The 16841-nt window shown below is 35.4% G+C and overlaps 1 protein-coding gene across 2 annotated transcripts in view; it reads left to right on the top strand.

Moving 5' to 3' along the window:
- Positions 1-16841, top strand: part of ValRS (Valyl-tRNA synthetase) — a 109410-nt gene that overhangs the window by 82094 nt on the left and 10475 nt on the right. For both annotated transcript variants that reach the window (XM_089096604.1, XM_089096603.1), the window contains 4 exons: positions 3046-3231; positions 7969-8083; positions 12575-12738; positions 16174-16287. In XM_089096604.1, coding sequence (XP_088952730.1) covers positions 3046-3231; positions 7969-8083; positions 12575-12738; positions 16174-16287 — 579 coding nt within the window. The remainder of the gene's footprint in view (positions 1-3045; positions 3232-7968; positions 8084-12574; positions 12739-16173; positions 16288-16841) is intronic.

The raw sequence follows: 16841 nt of genomic DNA, 5'->3' as shown, positions 1-16841 counted from the left end.
CCTGGTCTTTAGCCGTGTATTTTTTTTTTTTTTTTTTTTTTTTTTTTTTTTTTTATATATATATATGGTACCAAATATTGAACTAGGCCGAAAGAACTTTGTGCTGAAAATTCTATGAACTTTGAGCTGAAAATTCTATGGTAAAAATTATTCAGTCTGCTTTGACGACGGGACTTTTAGAGCTGTAAAAAAGTGTCAGTGGTCTCCAGTTGTATAAACTTTTTTTTTATGTTACAAAATATTGAACTAAGCCAAAAGGAAGTTTGAGCAGAAAATACTAAAATAAAAAAAAGGCTTTAGACAAAGAAAAAAGCGTAAAATCAAGGAAATATTATTGCTTTAAATGTAATGGAACAAGGCCGAAATGAAACTATTAATCATGTGTACGAAAAATTTTAGAGGCGTATTATGATGTACAAAAAAAGCTTATAATGTTAGCAGAAAACACAAGGTTAAGTAATTTGATTTTAACGTATAAAACTATTTCTGCTAGGTTTCTTTCTACCGGAAATAAAGCTGTCAATATAAAGGAGAGCTGAACGGACAATTTCCATTTAAAGGCTATTATAATTAAATTTACCTTATCGAAAGATTACATAACCACCTTTTCTCTTCAAAAATTTATAATTGTATTCTAGGCAATTTTTGTAAATGCATTTCAAAATTTAATTATCTTTAATAACTTTAGAAAAATGATTTTATCACTAGTTTATCGATGTATTTTTGTTAATATAAATTCATTTTGAGTTTCTTTCAGGCAGGAATGCACTTTGTTATCATTAGTAATATTTTTCTATGTTTTTTTAATAATTCTTTTAAGATGGTTATATTCGAATTGGGCTGAATGGGAAGAAGGGCCCAGGACATCCCCTAAAGGGAATGGTGTACCCATAAGACTTCCTCTAGACAGAGCAGGGGCAGTCGAGTATTTTTTGGTTGTGATCTCGGCATAAATAATGCAAGGGACAGGCATAAGAATCTCTAGAAAATACAGGAAATAGTACTGCTGTGGTTGCCCTAAGTCAGATACTATTGGTAATCTGCATAAATAATTTCAAACCAAAGAAAATTATGGCTCATCGGGGTTAAATGAATCTCAAATCGCCAAGAATAATACAATGGGCAAATAAAAAAAAATGTCTGGGAAATACGGGAAATGGCTCTGCTACTATGATTACCTTAGGTCAGGTACAAATAACCTGATAGTCTTATAATCATAGCTACCGTGTGGTGGGTACTACAAGGACACTGATTCTAGACGTTCCGAAGTCTGTCATGACCTTTCCTAAGAATAGGTGGAATCAAATTGCAGTTTCTCGTCTTATGAAGTTTTTATTTGTTGTATGGTTCAATCTTTACTATAGGATACAGGAATTACCAAGACAAATCCTATATTATAAGACTGGTTGTGTTGCGAATCATGCTATTAAGATTCTATTCGTGAATTATCTGTATAAAGTTACGGTAATTTCAGTTCTTATTTTACTAGCTGAATGTTTTCTCTAACCTGACAACGAACTATAGGTATAGAGCGGGCCAAGCCAGTAGTAACCAAAACTTTAGAAAAATACGGATGTTCAGAAACAATATATGCATCCAAAGAAGGTGCTTTTTATGCTGATTTCTAACACGTAAATGTCACTTAGTATGCAATTCCTAATCACAAGTTATTAGCGTAAGAGAATTATCTTAATTCTATTGAAAGCTGGGAAATAGCTCTAAAATTATACAATTTTGATGAAAATTATACCACTGAATTCAGCATGTCTAGGAATTAAAGACTGGAGGTTTCACCTTCCTATCGACCAAAATGCGATTTTTTTTTTTTTTTTTTTTTTTGAAAAATGGTGGTCATGGTTGGTCTTAGCTTGTTTGTTCCTTCTTTCGAGAAGTATTCGTATTGAATCTGCGGTTACAAAGTATCGATAAAAAGCTATAATCGAACGAAAATTGAACGTTTCTAATGTCCTTATTTAAGTAACAAATAGATTATATCCGAGCGAGGTGCTGGTTTTGTCATTTTTGACAGAAAACCACGATTATGGCAAAAATGTAATCGAGCATAAAATATGAAATAGCCAATTAATTTAAAGTTATCAAATAGCTATTTTTAATTCCCTGGTTGTCTAAGTCTAATCGTCCCTAAATGTGTATGCGACCTACACCAAAAAGTATCATTATTACACGTTCAATGTAAATAAGCTGATCAATTTGAAAATTTCATTCATTTTTCGGAGAAGTCGTTGTATGAGTTAGTGAGACGTGAGAATATTTTGTTGTTAAGTTTTCCAAATTGTCGGGAGCTTCAGGTTAACATGGAGAAAAGGGGATGTAGCGCCTAATCTGCCTTGATTTGGAAGAACATATTTGGATCGTACGTGCAATACGTGCAATGAAGGGCTGAAAGTTTCTCTGCTACTGTGGAAATAGTATTTTTATGTGAAGACCATCGTGTTTAAATACTCATTTTGTGTGATATAAATTTGAACTAAAGTATAAAGACGGGGATTTGATCGGGGCGATAGCCTCTCTCTTATTTCTGAAAGTTCTATTTTATTTTGAAATGGAAATACAGCTGAAAGAGCCCTCATTCTTGAAGTTTATTGTAAAAAAGTTAGATTTTAATGCATAAAGTGAGGTTTTGAGGAGGGACGGTAGCCACCTTCATATTTGGGGTAACCCTGAATCTGATATTAAAAACAAGGAAAGCCTATTGAATTAAAGTTGGGGTCATCATTAAGATTCAAAACAGGCATAAATCCTCCTGTATATGAGGGTGTTTGGAGTCCCCTCTGTTCTACGGTTTTTACGCTTAACTTTGACTTTTCCTAATGCTTCGAGAACGAATTGTCTTACCAAAAAGCACTGTGGAAAAGATATTTCTTTTTTTTAACCAAAATGCATGGAAACAAAGACTATATCGAAGGGAAAAGTATATTGTGTACATTATCTTTGGTGTTTACATGTATTATCAATCCGTTTTATTTTAAATTGTCTATGAATGTTGTCGAAGCCTATTAATCTGAAATTTACTTCAATTTTCAGGGACAGTTGATCTCGGATGCTGCAAAAGTATCTTGTCAAGTGTTATATACCTGCTTAGATGTTGGCTTTAGGATTATAGCGCCTTTTATGCCATATGTTAGCGAAGAGCTTTACCAAAGGCTACCACGGAGAGATACATCGGACCCTCCTTCTCTGTGTGTCACTCCTTATCCGGAAGAATCTGAGGTAGATCATCTTATCCTTCCATTTTTTGTCAGTGTCATTATTTGTCACTTTAATTGCTTTATTCATTTGATCTTTTTTGTCATTAATTTTGGGTAACCTTATAAAGGATACCCAAAGGTCGTAGTTATAAGTCGTCTAGAACCACCTTATGTTTATATATACGTATATATATATGTATATATATATATATATATATATATATATATATATATATATATATATATATATAATCAAACACTTCGGGAATTTTTCAAGCTCTCTTGTTTTCTCTCTAATATCTTCTTGTTTTCTAATATTTTTTTCTTTGTTTCTCATTTTAGCCTAATCTGGGATGAATTGGGTTTGACTTACTTATTCTAAACGTTGCAAACTTCTACAGTTTATAAAACACCATACATGGAGGTACTTTTCTGCGGATATATCCTTCCATTATCCTATCCTTATCCTTCTATTTTATCCTTCCATTTTTTGTCATTTATTATCCTTCCTATCCATATCCTTTCATTTGTTTTCAGTGCCATTATTTGTCAGTTTAAATGCCTTCAATTCATTTGAACGCATATTAATTAAAAGATGGAGGTGAAAATCCTACCCTTGGGATTTTTTGTCCGTTTTTGACTGTTTCTCGTTGATTTTGGGTAACCATGTAAGGGTAAACCCTCATTTAAGAGGAATTTCATTGTAGTATTCAATGCTAAAGGGATTTAAGAATAATGAAGCATCAATGCCGATAGTGTTGTAAATAAGTTTTTGTAATATGGAGGTTGCTAAGTGAGATATAAATTACCCAAAATCATGAATATGATTATGATAAAAAGGAAGTACCTAGTGATTTTAGGAAAACTTTAATCAAACTCCTTTAAAAAAAATGGTAAGAGTGAGTTTGGAATTATAGAGGTCTGAGTTTGATTTCAGTAGGAAGCAAATTGAGTTAGCATGCCTATGGTTTTAGACTGAGATAACATATATGTACATATATTTTCAAGAGGAGAACAGTGGGGTTTTTAGGAAAGGGTGAGGATGTGTTATAGACTATTATAGAGTAGACCCAAGTGGAATTTTGTTCTAGTATCTCTAAAGGAAAAAATGTATTCTCTAAGGATTTTCTTTTACTATTATAACAGCTCTTTATACTTACCTTTTTCATTTTAAGCCAGATCTTGATAATCACCTTGTAATAACTAGTAGTTAAATTACCTAATTAAATTTACTAATTAAATCATTTTCTTATCTTCATAGACGTCTGATCACTGTATATATATATATATATATATATATATATATATATATATATATATATATATATATATATATATATATATGCATTATACTTTAGGTCTGTATTATATGGAAGTCTCTTAAATTGGTGTTTTTAATGTTTTATGTTATAATGTAAGCTGTTGAAATGAATTCGTTCATTCATCATAAACAGAACTTAAGTAAGTGCTTAGTTCTGAGGCATTTTTACAAGGCTTTTTTTCTCACTTGTCTGCTCAGATTAGAAAGGATTTTATTGAGAACATTACAAAAATCACCATGAAGGTCCTTCCTTAGTTGCGGAAGGAATAATTGTAGAGGTGTGTTATAATCGTATTATAGTCAAGATGCTTGTGTTTTTTTTTGCAGGATAACTACTTCATTCGTTCCGTCCTAAAAAATAAAAAAAACCAAACCAAAAAAACCTAAAAAAAAAAAAAAAAAAATGGTATTTGTTTTCTTTTTACAAGCACTTGCTTAGTTATCAAATACTTTTTACTGTTGTCTAAATATGTTTTTATCTGATAATTTAAGTAAGTAATTTGTTGAGAATATCGTGGAAATCATCATCAAGGTCCTCTCCTGTTGAGGGAAGGAATAATGGCAGAATTTCTTTTATAATACTACTCATGCAACTATGTAGGTGGCTGAGATTAAAGATTGTTCGGCTGTTTCGCATTCATAATTGAAAGGTAAATGCTAAGCTCCATAAGTGAAAATCAGAGAAGCAGTTATTTAGATTAGAAAAGTAATTTTAGCGGTTTGATTAGAAAAAAGTGGATCCAATAATTCAAATTAGTTTCTTTTTTGTTTTTGTTCAGGGGCTTTCGAAAACAGTACAAGACCCATTTAGTCCAACCTAATGTAAGTATAATAGATACAGATGCTCTTTTCTTAAGGATATTAAAAGGGAGAGTCAAAACTTTGACGTGGGATCGACAAATTATTTCGATACGAAAAGAATAGCACGAAAATAAAGAAACTTGAAAGTCAAACTTGCAAGAGACATGCAGCTTTCACATCTTGCAAAGAAATCTGGTAAAATAAAAGATTGCTGTCATTTAAACAAATTTATAAGTGCTTACCGAGTGCTTTTAAAGATCTTATATGGTTTAAAGTGATAGAAGAGGGGATTGATGAGATTTAAAAAGAATCGAATGCAAAGACTTCAGAAAAGTTGGAGATGGAGGAAATACGTGAATATAATGCATTTTAGGTTTAATCAAATAAGTAGGTAAATTTCAATTTAATTGACCTGGGAAGACACCTACTTACTCATCAATAGTTACTTTTTCCTCTTCAAATTAGTCCTTCAGAAATATAGTACATTTTTAGCGCTGTTTTTTAGTGCTCAAAGCACTTTGGGAATGTGCTTATTGGCTATGTTTTGAGATCTTTTAATGTTGCATTCTTTCTCTCTTCAGCTATGGCAAAATGCTGTTCTTTCATGCGTCTTTTCAGTTTCGGGAATAGAAGAAGTTACAGAGGGCCGAGTCTGGTGAAAATAGTGGCTGAGTTATGATAAAAGCAAGGCTGTATCGCGTATCAGGGGGGGGGGGATGGTTACTGAGTTTGAGCCCCCTCTCCTCTAATTTTTTTTTTCCGCCTCGTAAAAACGTAAAAATACTGCATATAAACAAATTTTGGATGTGTTTTTAAAAGTTTTGTTGCTAAACTCCCCCCCCCCTCCTGCGAACAATGGTCCCGGATACACCCTTGGATAAAAGTTTTCTTTTTGTCTGAAAAATTGATGCTTTTTTGTCATTTTATATATATATATATATATATATATATATATATATATATATATATATATATATATATATATATATATATATATATATATATATATATATATATATATATATATATATATATATATATATATATATATATATATATATATATATGTAAACAAACTAGGCTGCGGAACGTTTCATACCCATATCATCAATAACAATTGTATGGCATAATTCAATCAATATTGCAAACAGATCTAACCTTTATGATCGGGTTTGAGGGACAAAGGGACGGGACGAAGACGGGAGGGAGGAAGCCCCAAGCGATGGTAATTGACATCATGATAGCAAGCATGTGAGGACAGAAGACCCGAGCGAATGAAGTTTTTGAATAAAAGCCAGGTCTTGTGACCCAATTGGGTAGTTGGCTTGCCTTTTTGTTTGAGATTAAGTACAGCAAATATAAATAATTGAGTATTTATAATATACAAATGTTTAGGCGAGAAAATATGATTTATATATAGATATATGGATCTGTCATTGAACTGTTGTTTTTCAGCAGAATGCCGATTAGTGAAGAGGAAGTCTTAGTAAGTGCCGTCGGATTTTGTTTTTGACAAAATGACGGAAAAACGGGAACAAAGGTAGTTTATTAAATTCTGTGTAAAGCTTGGTGATTGCCAAGTGGAAATGATCCGCAAGATCCAACAGGCCTTCGGGGACAAAGCAACGGGCACCACCCAGATAAAGGAGTGGTACAACCGGTTCTAAGATGGCCGCACACCGATTAGAGTCAAGGACGTTTTGGTAGGCCCGTGACATCCAGAAATGAGATTACTATTGAGAAAAAAAGGGTCCTGGTGATACAGGATTTGGGCCTCAGCAGAATCTTAGTGAAGTTCGTGCCAAAGCTGCTAAACATTGCTCAGAAGCAACTCCATATGGAGATCGCACAGGACATTTTGGGGACTGTTAAGAGGGATCTCAATTTCATCAACAGAGTCATCACTGGCAATGAGACCTTGATTTATGGGTGTGACCCTAAAAGAAAGTGCCAGACATACTGTGGCCAAAAAGAGCAAGACAGGTCTGGAGCAATATCAGAGTTATGTTTGCCGTCTTCTTTGACTCTGGGGAAGTGGTTCATTGCGAGTCGGCTCCACGCGGTACAACCATCATCAAGGGATGCTATCAAGAGGTTATGAGTCGTCTTTGTGAAAATTTAAGACGCAAACGGCTGGACCTGTGGGTAGCGGGCAATTGACAGCTCCATGATGACAACGCTCCTGTCAGTCTTTTCAAAGTTTCCTGGTCACAGAAGACACGTCACACTTTTGCTTCATCACGCTCCCTACTCTGCCGACATGGCTCAGCACAACTTCTGGCTTTTCTCCAAGCTGAAAAGGCCAATGAAAGGGACCAGATTTATATCCAGAGAATCAATCATGCATAATTGGACGGACTTGTCGTATGCTATCTCAAAAGAGGCGTTCTAGCGTTGCTTCCGAAAGTGGTAGAACCGTTGCGTGAAGTGTGTGGTAGCCCAAGGGGATTGCTTCAAAGGGAATCAGTGTCAAAATGTTGTATCTGATTAAGAGTTTTTTAAATGAAAAAAGGTTAGATACTTTTTCTACAAACCTGTAACATACAATTCAAAGGATTGTGAACAATTAGTAGTACTTCATAGCTTGTAATTATCTCTTTTGCTCCTGAATGTCTTTATTGAATTTATTCGTTTTAGTATGTATGGGACGATCCTGAACTTGAAAGTGGTTTTGATCAAGTGAAGAAAATTTACGAAACTATTAGAAGAAGTAGAGCAACGTACCAACTGCAGAAAGGACTCAAAATCAAAGGTAGGTTCTTGGTTTTTGGAATTATTACCATTAATTATTTTGACCTTGAGAATCATGTATGACGTTGGCTAACCCTCTAGTTGTTGCTAAAATAAAGGGCATTTGCGAGAAAATAAAATTCATTTTGTAAAATCAATCAGATGCGGGTAGAAAGCTTGGATGAGTTATTGGACATCCTGAGCTTTGTGGCCTGTGGAGGTGAAAGTCTAGAGGAAATTTTTCGCTGGTGAATAGTAATTTTGATGGATTCTTTGTATCTTCGGCTGGTCAAATAAGGCAGGTATTGGTTCTAGAAATAGATCAGATTATAAAGAAACTTACTAATGAAAAAGCGAGGGAGTCGGACGGGATATCTGTTGGTCATCTGAAGTGTGTATAACGATAACGCACTAAGAGGAGTGCGAAAAAAAGAAGAGGGAAAAGGGACACTGACAAAATTAAGTACGATTATTAACAAGTTTAAGTTTTAAGCACTCACTCAACACGGAACAAATACTATGAGACTTCACTACTTACGACACTTGGGACTTGAAAGGAGACACATCAAGGGAAAATAGACGATCCTGTTTTAGCGCTCAGCAAACCTACGTAACTGTTCATCCATTGTTTGGCAAATATCCAAAGCACCGTACCGTTAGGAAATATGGCTATTACGAGCCCACATTGGGATAATGAGAAATACTTGCAGAACCTGAAAAATAGTGATTGGATTTGCTTTTTGTCAGAGGCAGAAATAAGTTTCCACAAGGGTGTCGAAAACAACGCATGTTATACGAAAAACACGTTGTATAGCCGACCAAGGGTTCTGTTATCGAATTGGCTCTTTATACTGGCGAGAAGCCTGTAAGATTTTCTTAGTTTTTCCTCCAAAATATCAATGACTAGCTCCCTTGTGGATCTAGTCGATGTTCCAAATGGAAGGCCTAAATACATAAGTGGACTGGAAGATCAGATTGTAGCTGGACCAACTTGGATTGTGTCAATGGAGGCGGTCTGAGGTGCAAATACAAGAGACTCTATTTTAGAAGTGGGAGCTGAGAGACCGATTTCATTCAGTCCGGAACAAACAATATCAACAGTGTTTTGGTGTGTATCAAAATTATTAGCTAAAATGAGAATATCGTCGGCTTACTATAAGTGACAACTCTGATAGCATTATTAAATATCGCAGGACCTAGATCAGATCCTTGTTTAACACCTTGGCACACACGAACACGACTGCTAACAGTACCTTGGAAATGTATTCAGATTGAAGTCTTCTGATACCACTTCCATAGGCAGGTACACACAAACAGATAAACTCCATTTCTAAACTGAGACAGAATTGCTTGGGAGTGAAGAATGGATTTAAAAGCTGTTGAAATGTCAATGGCACAAACGTAGAGGCTACATTTTGACTTTTTATGCCTTTCAATTATCGCTAGAAAAGTTTCAAGGGCATTTTGTACACCAAGTCCTTCCTGAAAACCAAATTGATTATTTTCGTGATTTCACTTTGCGCTGATTTCGTTATAGATAAATTTCTCAAGCAGATTTCCAATCGTTGAACAAATGGCTATCGGCCTATAGAAGTTGCAAGAATCTGAATCTTTATTTTTCTTGGGAATACACGTTACTAGACTTTCACGTAGCGCATCAGTTATAGGCTGCTGGGTGATACAGGCCTGGAATAAGACAGCAAGATCTTCTAGCAATTTTATTGTCTCGTAGATCAGATGTTCGGGTTGGAGGTTATCAGAATCTGATGCTTTGCCTGGTTTTAAACGGCGAATATATGCTTGAGTAGATGCCGGGATAAAGTTGTTAGTATAATCTAACTTTGCAAAATGACCCAAAAGTATATTTCGAAATGTTGTGACTCATCAGAAAATAAGGAGGTGAAACGACTTTTCCACAACCCCTGGACTGATTTTTGGTGGTCTTCTCGTTATGTCATTTTGGAAGTTAATTTAGTGTCAGTGACTAAAAATATAGCAAGATTATTGGATTGTTTGGTTGTAATTATCGTCCAGTAGCATCTTGGTAATGAAGTCATCTATACCTTCTGTTGAAACGCACTAAAAAGCAAAACAAAACAAAATTATTTGATTCATCTGATGTAAATTCTTACTGATTCATAAGTCCTAGGTAGTGGAAATCGATAATGGAAGTGGGACAATTCCGTAACAAAATGAAACACAACAATGACGCCAAACCCAGGAGTATCCTGCCACTTACCTGGTTAAGAAGATTCTTATAGGAAAATGGAAAATATCTTGGTGAAGATCTATACTTAAGAACCTTGACAAAAAATTAAGAAACAAAATATATGAAGCTATGAATTACGTCAAGTAACAGGAGTCAAACTGTTAAACAATTTTAAAAACTGAAAATCCGAGAATCCCAAAAAAGCTCTTTCATGGCTGCCGCAGTTCTTAAAATCAAAACAAGGGTCCCAGTGTCCTGTAAAATTGGATTTTGGTCTCTAAAATTCATTACTAGAAGCTGTGAGTGATTTGTTTTTTCTTTCTTTCTTTTTTTTTCAAATTCTGATCCTTGGAAAGGATTTTGCTTGTCTAATATAAAAGATGTTATTATAGACTACATCGTTACTGCCTAGAGAGAGCAGACAGGCTAGTCATAGCTTCAGAAGTACGGTAGCTATAACCTAGTAAAAAGTGAATTAGAGAGACCGTAGTAATTGAAAGTCCAATAATGTATTTTTAAGAAATCTGTCTTAAGAGAAAAATTTCCCAATTTCTGTTTCGAAAATTGTGGCTTTTCTTCAGATTGAAATGAACACTAATAATCATTGTTTTAATTACAGAAGCTGTTTTTGAAAATCCTGAAAAAGAGCAGACAACCCACTTAAAGAGGATGTCATGTAGAAATAAAAAGTATTTCATTGAAAGTATCATTGCCAACAACTTCTCAAGACCTTCTTCCGGATGTTTAAAGTCCCCCTGTCTTGAAAAATAATGCATATTTAGAATCAGGTTGCACGTTCAGAAGTAAGATTATGTACAGGGAGATATATTCTGAAGGTGATTCTCATCAGAGATTTTGCAGTTATTAAGAGCTGAGCCCTGGAGAATACTCAGTGAAGAAAGAGGTTTTGTGAACGAGCGAGCCTTGAATTTAAACTATTTCTTATCGATGGGCTGAGCAAATTCGGAAGTCGTGTACAACATTTTCCTGTCACTGAACATTTGAAAAAACTGACAAACTCTGCTGGAAAAAGTTATGATTTGTATACTAGGTGACAAAACCATTAAAAGAAAGAAATGAGAAAGAGCTGCAGGAAATGGGAGGCAGAAGAGTGGCTAGAAGGACCACATCTAGTGGAAACTTGTTTGAAATAATGACAATAGAGATTCTGGAAAAATCTCTAAGAAAAAAAGAAGAGGCTTCTGGTCCGAAAGATCATTTAGGGCCAACGAAAAGCGAGTCATTTCCTAATATAGTGGGAGGAGGCCATAAGCAAGGATTTAAATGAAATTGAGACTATTTGGGGGGATGTGAAGAGGGAGGCTTTAAACAGGTTGGGAAGAAGGAGGAGCTGTTGGCCTCAGGCGGCTTAGTGCTGCAGTGAGTTGTTAATAGTAGCAGTAGATTCGAAAGAACTGCCTGCCTCCGAATTGCTGAGGGATGCCCATAACCAAATGAGGAATAGTATTGAAAAGAAGAACATGGTCGAAATACAGATGGCACCGGCCATGAAAGAAATCGATGGAAAGACATTCGACCATCGATGGTCGAAGGAAAGACATCGATGCGTAATTTTTACATCATTAGTTTCTCTCCTTCATACAAGTGCCATTGTCTAGTTGTATTTTTACGCTTTTTTCTTCCCAAGTCTTTCTGAAACCGAATTTTGGGGACGAAAATACCCATTAAGAGGCCTTTTTTTAAGAATAGGTCCCACTTCTCGATTTTGTTTTTCCCTCCGAATCTGTCCTAGGCTCTAGCTTTTGTTATGATTTGTTGCGTATAAGTTGTGGTGGTTTCAATATTAGTTGTTTTATTTTTCAGTCATTCCTTGGCACGAAAATAAGCATGTATTCACTTTAAGATTCTCTAATAGGATGATGAAGTTGAAAAGTCATTAACTATTATTAGCAAAATGTGTTAAAAAATAAATCTGAAAAATCCGATTTTGTTCAGTTTTCTTTTTTTGTGTCTGTGTTGGTATTGGCTATTCGACATTTGAGAGATGTATCGGTTTTTCTATGTCATGTAAAGTTATGAAATTGTGAATTGCCCGGTTTCCGGTCATGACAATATGTTATTTGATGAATAATTCCTGCAAAAAAGAGCTTGATAAAACCTTAATGGGTTTTAATTTCATTCTGATTGGCTTTGTTTATAATGGGCAATGAGCTCTGTACATTTTATTGAATATCAAATGCTGAATTTTGCTTGACACTTTTTCATTTGTAACACATTGTTTGTGTCCGTTCCGTAGTAGTTCAATATTTATTTACTAATAAGTTATTCATTGTTTGGTTACAGTGTATGTGAAGGCTTCCAGGGAAATGGAAGATTTGATAGGCAAATGGAAAGATGTATTGATGACACTAGCTTATTGCGAAGATGTTATTGTTAATCAGCCGCCTCCAGCAGGATGTCTGTTCCTCACAGTTTCTGACATGTGTGAATGTCATATTCCGCTACAAGTATTTATTTTCTCTTTATTAGTTTTCATTTTCATCAATTTATTTGGTCTGAAAATAGTCTTAGTTTGAAATAGTTTTAATAGTCTTAATTGAGCCACGCTAAAAAAAAAAAAAAAAAATAAAAATAAAAAAAAAATAAAACAAAAAAAAACACAATAATAGCCGACTAAAGGATTACAATTAAAGTGAAAACTTTTCTTTATTACATATCGCCAGTCATCTCTCATTGCTGCGGCCGCCCAGACTTCTTCCCATTCAGGTTAAAGCGAGGCATTGAGGTTTGTGAGGTCAGCCCGGTAGCTGCGTCGTATGGTATTTTTGGGGCATCCTCTTCTTCTGGTACTACGTGGCTGCCACTGAAGGCAGCCACTGCCTCTGAAGGCTCTGAAGGCAGAAACTCGACTACCTTCGGTAGTCAAGTTTCGGACATGCGGATCACATGACCAAGGTATCTCCACTTCCAATATTTGATTACTTTGGTTGCCAGTGGCTGAGATGTCTTCTGTCGTAGAGTAGCGTTCGTTACTTTTCGGGACCAGTGGATATTTAGGATGCGCCTTAAGCAAATGTTTTCGAACGCGAGAAGTTTCTTTTCAAGTACTTGATCTATGTGCCAAGTTTCAGAACCATAGCAAAGCGTTGAGAGGACGTTGCTGTTGAACAGGCTTATCTTGAGTCGGAGAGAGTACTTCTGGCTGCGCCAAATTTGAGACAGTTTCCTGAAAGATGTATTAGCCTGGCCAATTCTTAACTTGACTTCTCGCTGTCACGATCCTGAATTGTGGATGGTATTTCCTAAGTACTTGAACTCTACGACTTGCTCTATCGTCTGGTCATTACATCGTAGGTCGAGTGGAAATCCAGTGTTCGCCATACTTTTTGTTTTGTTGGTATTTATCTTAAGGTCAAAAGGTTCGGCAGGGTCCCTGACTTGGTTAAGGTAATGATGGAGCTTTTGTTTGCAGGACTCTAGGAGACTGATGTCGTCAGCGAAATCAACATCTCCGAGTCTCTTATTATCTAACTGGATCCCATGTCGATCGCAGGTCCGGAGAATATAATCAATGATGAGAATTAATAGCAGTGGTGATAGCACATAGCGTTGTTTCACCCGTCATGATACGAAAATAACGGGTACTCCCGTCACTTTTCTTCACGCAGCATTCTGTATCTTTGTAGACGGCATCAATGATTCGAATGAGCTTATCAGGAATACCGTAGAATTGGAGATCCTTCCAAAGTGTTTGGCGATCAACCGAGTCGAAAGCTTTCTCGAAGTCTATAAAGGCCAATTAAAACTTATTGCGCCCTTCGATCACTTCTTCTAGCAGCATTCTAAGAGTGAGTAGATACAAGATCAGCGCATGATCAGTTTGGCCTGAATCCATGCTGCTCCTCTCGGAGACGTTTGTTCAACGCCTGTTGGATTCTGTTAAGGAGTATATTCGCCAATTGTTTGTTAGGTATTGATACGAGGCAGATACCTCTCCAGTTTTCACACTTTGCAGCGTCGCCTTTTTTGAATATTTTAACGAGAGTGCTTTTTGTCCAATCCTAGGAATTTCTTCTGTTCTCCAAATTATAGAGAAAAACGTGGTCCACACAGTTATGCATGCAGCTACTGAGGAATTAATCATTTCAGCCTCAATTCGGTCTTCCCCAGGGGACTTCAGCTTCTTAGCCGCCTTTAGTATCTCCCCACCAGAGGGTACTTAAGATCGACGGCTAGATTGAAATGGTGTGTCTGGTATATCTGGAGGATTAGCAGGAGGTGGTCTATTTAATAGTTTTTCGAAATGTGTCGCCCAGGCTTCGTTCACTTTATCAGGGTCGGTAAGAAGTCATCCAAACTCATCTTTGGTCCATCTGTCTTCGAACGTTTTTCAACTAACCCATTGGTGATGCGGTACACTGACCGAGAGTCTCCCCGTCTAGCAGCTTCTTCAGCCTTCTCAGTGTTCTGTTCAAGGCTCCGACGTTTATGAGCACGGACGCTCTTCTTTATAGCCTTGTCAAGCACAGCATACTCTATTTCAAGAGGGTAGCTCGCATCAGGGAAAAGAGTGTAGAGAAGCTATTTCTTAGGTAGCCTATGTATGTTTATTTTTATAGGAGTGATAATATCGAACCAGTGGTTCTATAATGTTGACTGGCGGCTATTCGAACCGAAACTTAAGGTTCTAGCGCCCTTTTTGGGGAAAAAAAAAAGAGATATTGCCCTTCAACAAAGTGTTGATTTATTTCTGTCATTTTTTACCACAAAACAAAAACTTTGGCCTAAGTAGGGCCAAAAGACTTTAAAGTAAAATTTATGAGATTAGGAACCAGTTTGGACCTATCAAGAAGCTATTAAACCTCGTAGGTTCAAAATTTGTTGCTGTGTGAGGTGCAATAATCCCTAAACATATTTACATTGAAAAAAACAAAATGGATAAAGTAAAAAAAAAAAGTCTGAAAACGGCCTTTGTATACGGATATTGATGTTTATTTGACTGAGGAGGTTAATCTGATTTGAACAAATTTGCCAAAATTAATTCAGTCTAAAAATTGAATTAAGATTGAGAATAATGTGATACAGGTAACTTTGAAATTATTGCTTCTAAAAGTAATCTTTGAGCCTGAATATCGGCAGCCTAGTCAAGTTTAACGTCATTTCACTGTGAAACTAATGACTAAGATCTTTTCCTGCTATTCAGAATGGCCCTCCTTGCTGAAACCTCTAGGTTTTTAGATTTAAGTTTACTAATTTCTTATATTCTCATAGTTTTCATAAGATTTTTTAGATTTGTTTTCTCTCCCCCCCCTCTCCTTCGGAAATGCTGGGTCTCTCTAAAAGATTTCCTCCATAGATGCTTACTAAAAGCCCTTCAATGGATAAATAAGTAAAAAACTATTATCCTCGTTATTTCAGAACTTTTCTTCTCTTTTTAAGAATAATTGTTTTCCTTTTACTTTACGTCAACGTCATTTGGTGTTAGAGTCATTGCTTCCGTAAAAAAAAAAACTTTACAGATATAAGAATGGGGATGCTAGTGTGTTTTAATGTGTGCGCGATGCAAAAAAAAAACACCCCTTATTTAAATAAAATGAAAAATTGTATCTAATTCAATGCTGATTTTCCATACCATACTTCTTTTACTTGCCGCCATGACTGTGGAATAGAAGCTTTTTGTCTTTGTACTAGATAAATATGACAGTTATAAGATTGTGGATAATCTTATATTGCTGATTTTATTTTTCCAAATTCTATGAATTTGGAAAAATAATAAAAAAAATTGCACAGCTTCTGCTAGTAAACGATCAATATGAAACCTTTATTATTAATTATTAATTCTAATTAATTATTAATGAGATTATTAATATCCTAAAAGGAAAGGTCAGAAAATAAATCAGCTTCAGAAAAGAAATTATAAAAGACGGATTTTTCTTTTTCAGGGTATCATTGACCTCGCCAAAGAAACGACTAGAATGGATTCAGAAATTAGAGATTTGACTGCTCGCATTGAAAATTTGAATAAGAAAATGGGGGCACCTGCCTATTCAACAAAGGTGAGTTGTGTTTATATTGTCATCATTGATCTATTTTTGCGAATGAAATCGATTGAAGTTATCGCTCTCAAAACCATAATTGCACATGAAAAATAAGGAAACAAGAAATTTCTCACTTCATGTTAATTCTAAGATTTTAGAAGTGGCCCCCTAGTGCTCGAGGTAACGCCCATTTAAAACAGTTGAATACAGATCGATAATAATTGCTTTAAAATTTATGAAAATGTTGAAAATTTGTCTGAAGACCTAATGATTATAAAATTACGCTGATAACTTATTATTACATTGACCCCTTATGAGTTTCATGTACTGGACATATTTGACGTTTGGATTGTCGAATTTTCTTCAAAACATGCAGAATTAGGAATCATAGTTTGGGCTTTGAAGATTTGAGCTGATTTCTTGGGTAGCGCCTGTATTCTTATTTTTAATATTTTATTATTTTAAACAAAATGGAGTAAGCCATAGACATGTCCCGTTACAATAATAGAAAGATATAGGCAACGACATTGTAGATGCTATAGTTGTATAGGTCTGTCATATCACAAAATAAC

The sequence above is a fragment of the Artemia sp. Qi Xiang Cuo genome, chromosome 11 (assembly GCF_049724085.1).
Source record: "Artemia sp. Qi Xiang Cuo chromosome 11, ASM4972408v1, whole genome shotgun sequence".
NCBI classification, from domain to species: domain Eukaryota; kingdom Metazoa; phylum Arthropoda; class Branchiopoda; order Anostraca; family Artemiidae; genus Artemia; species Artemia sp. Qi Xiang Cuo.
Note: the sequence above shows the minus strand (reverse complement) of the source record. Positions and strands in the feature narration are given on the sequence as shown.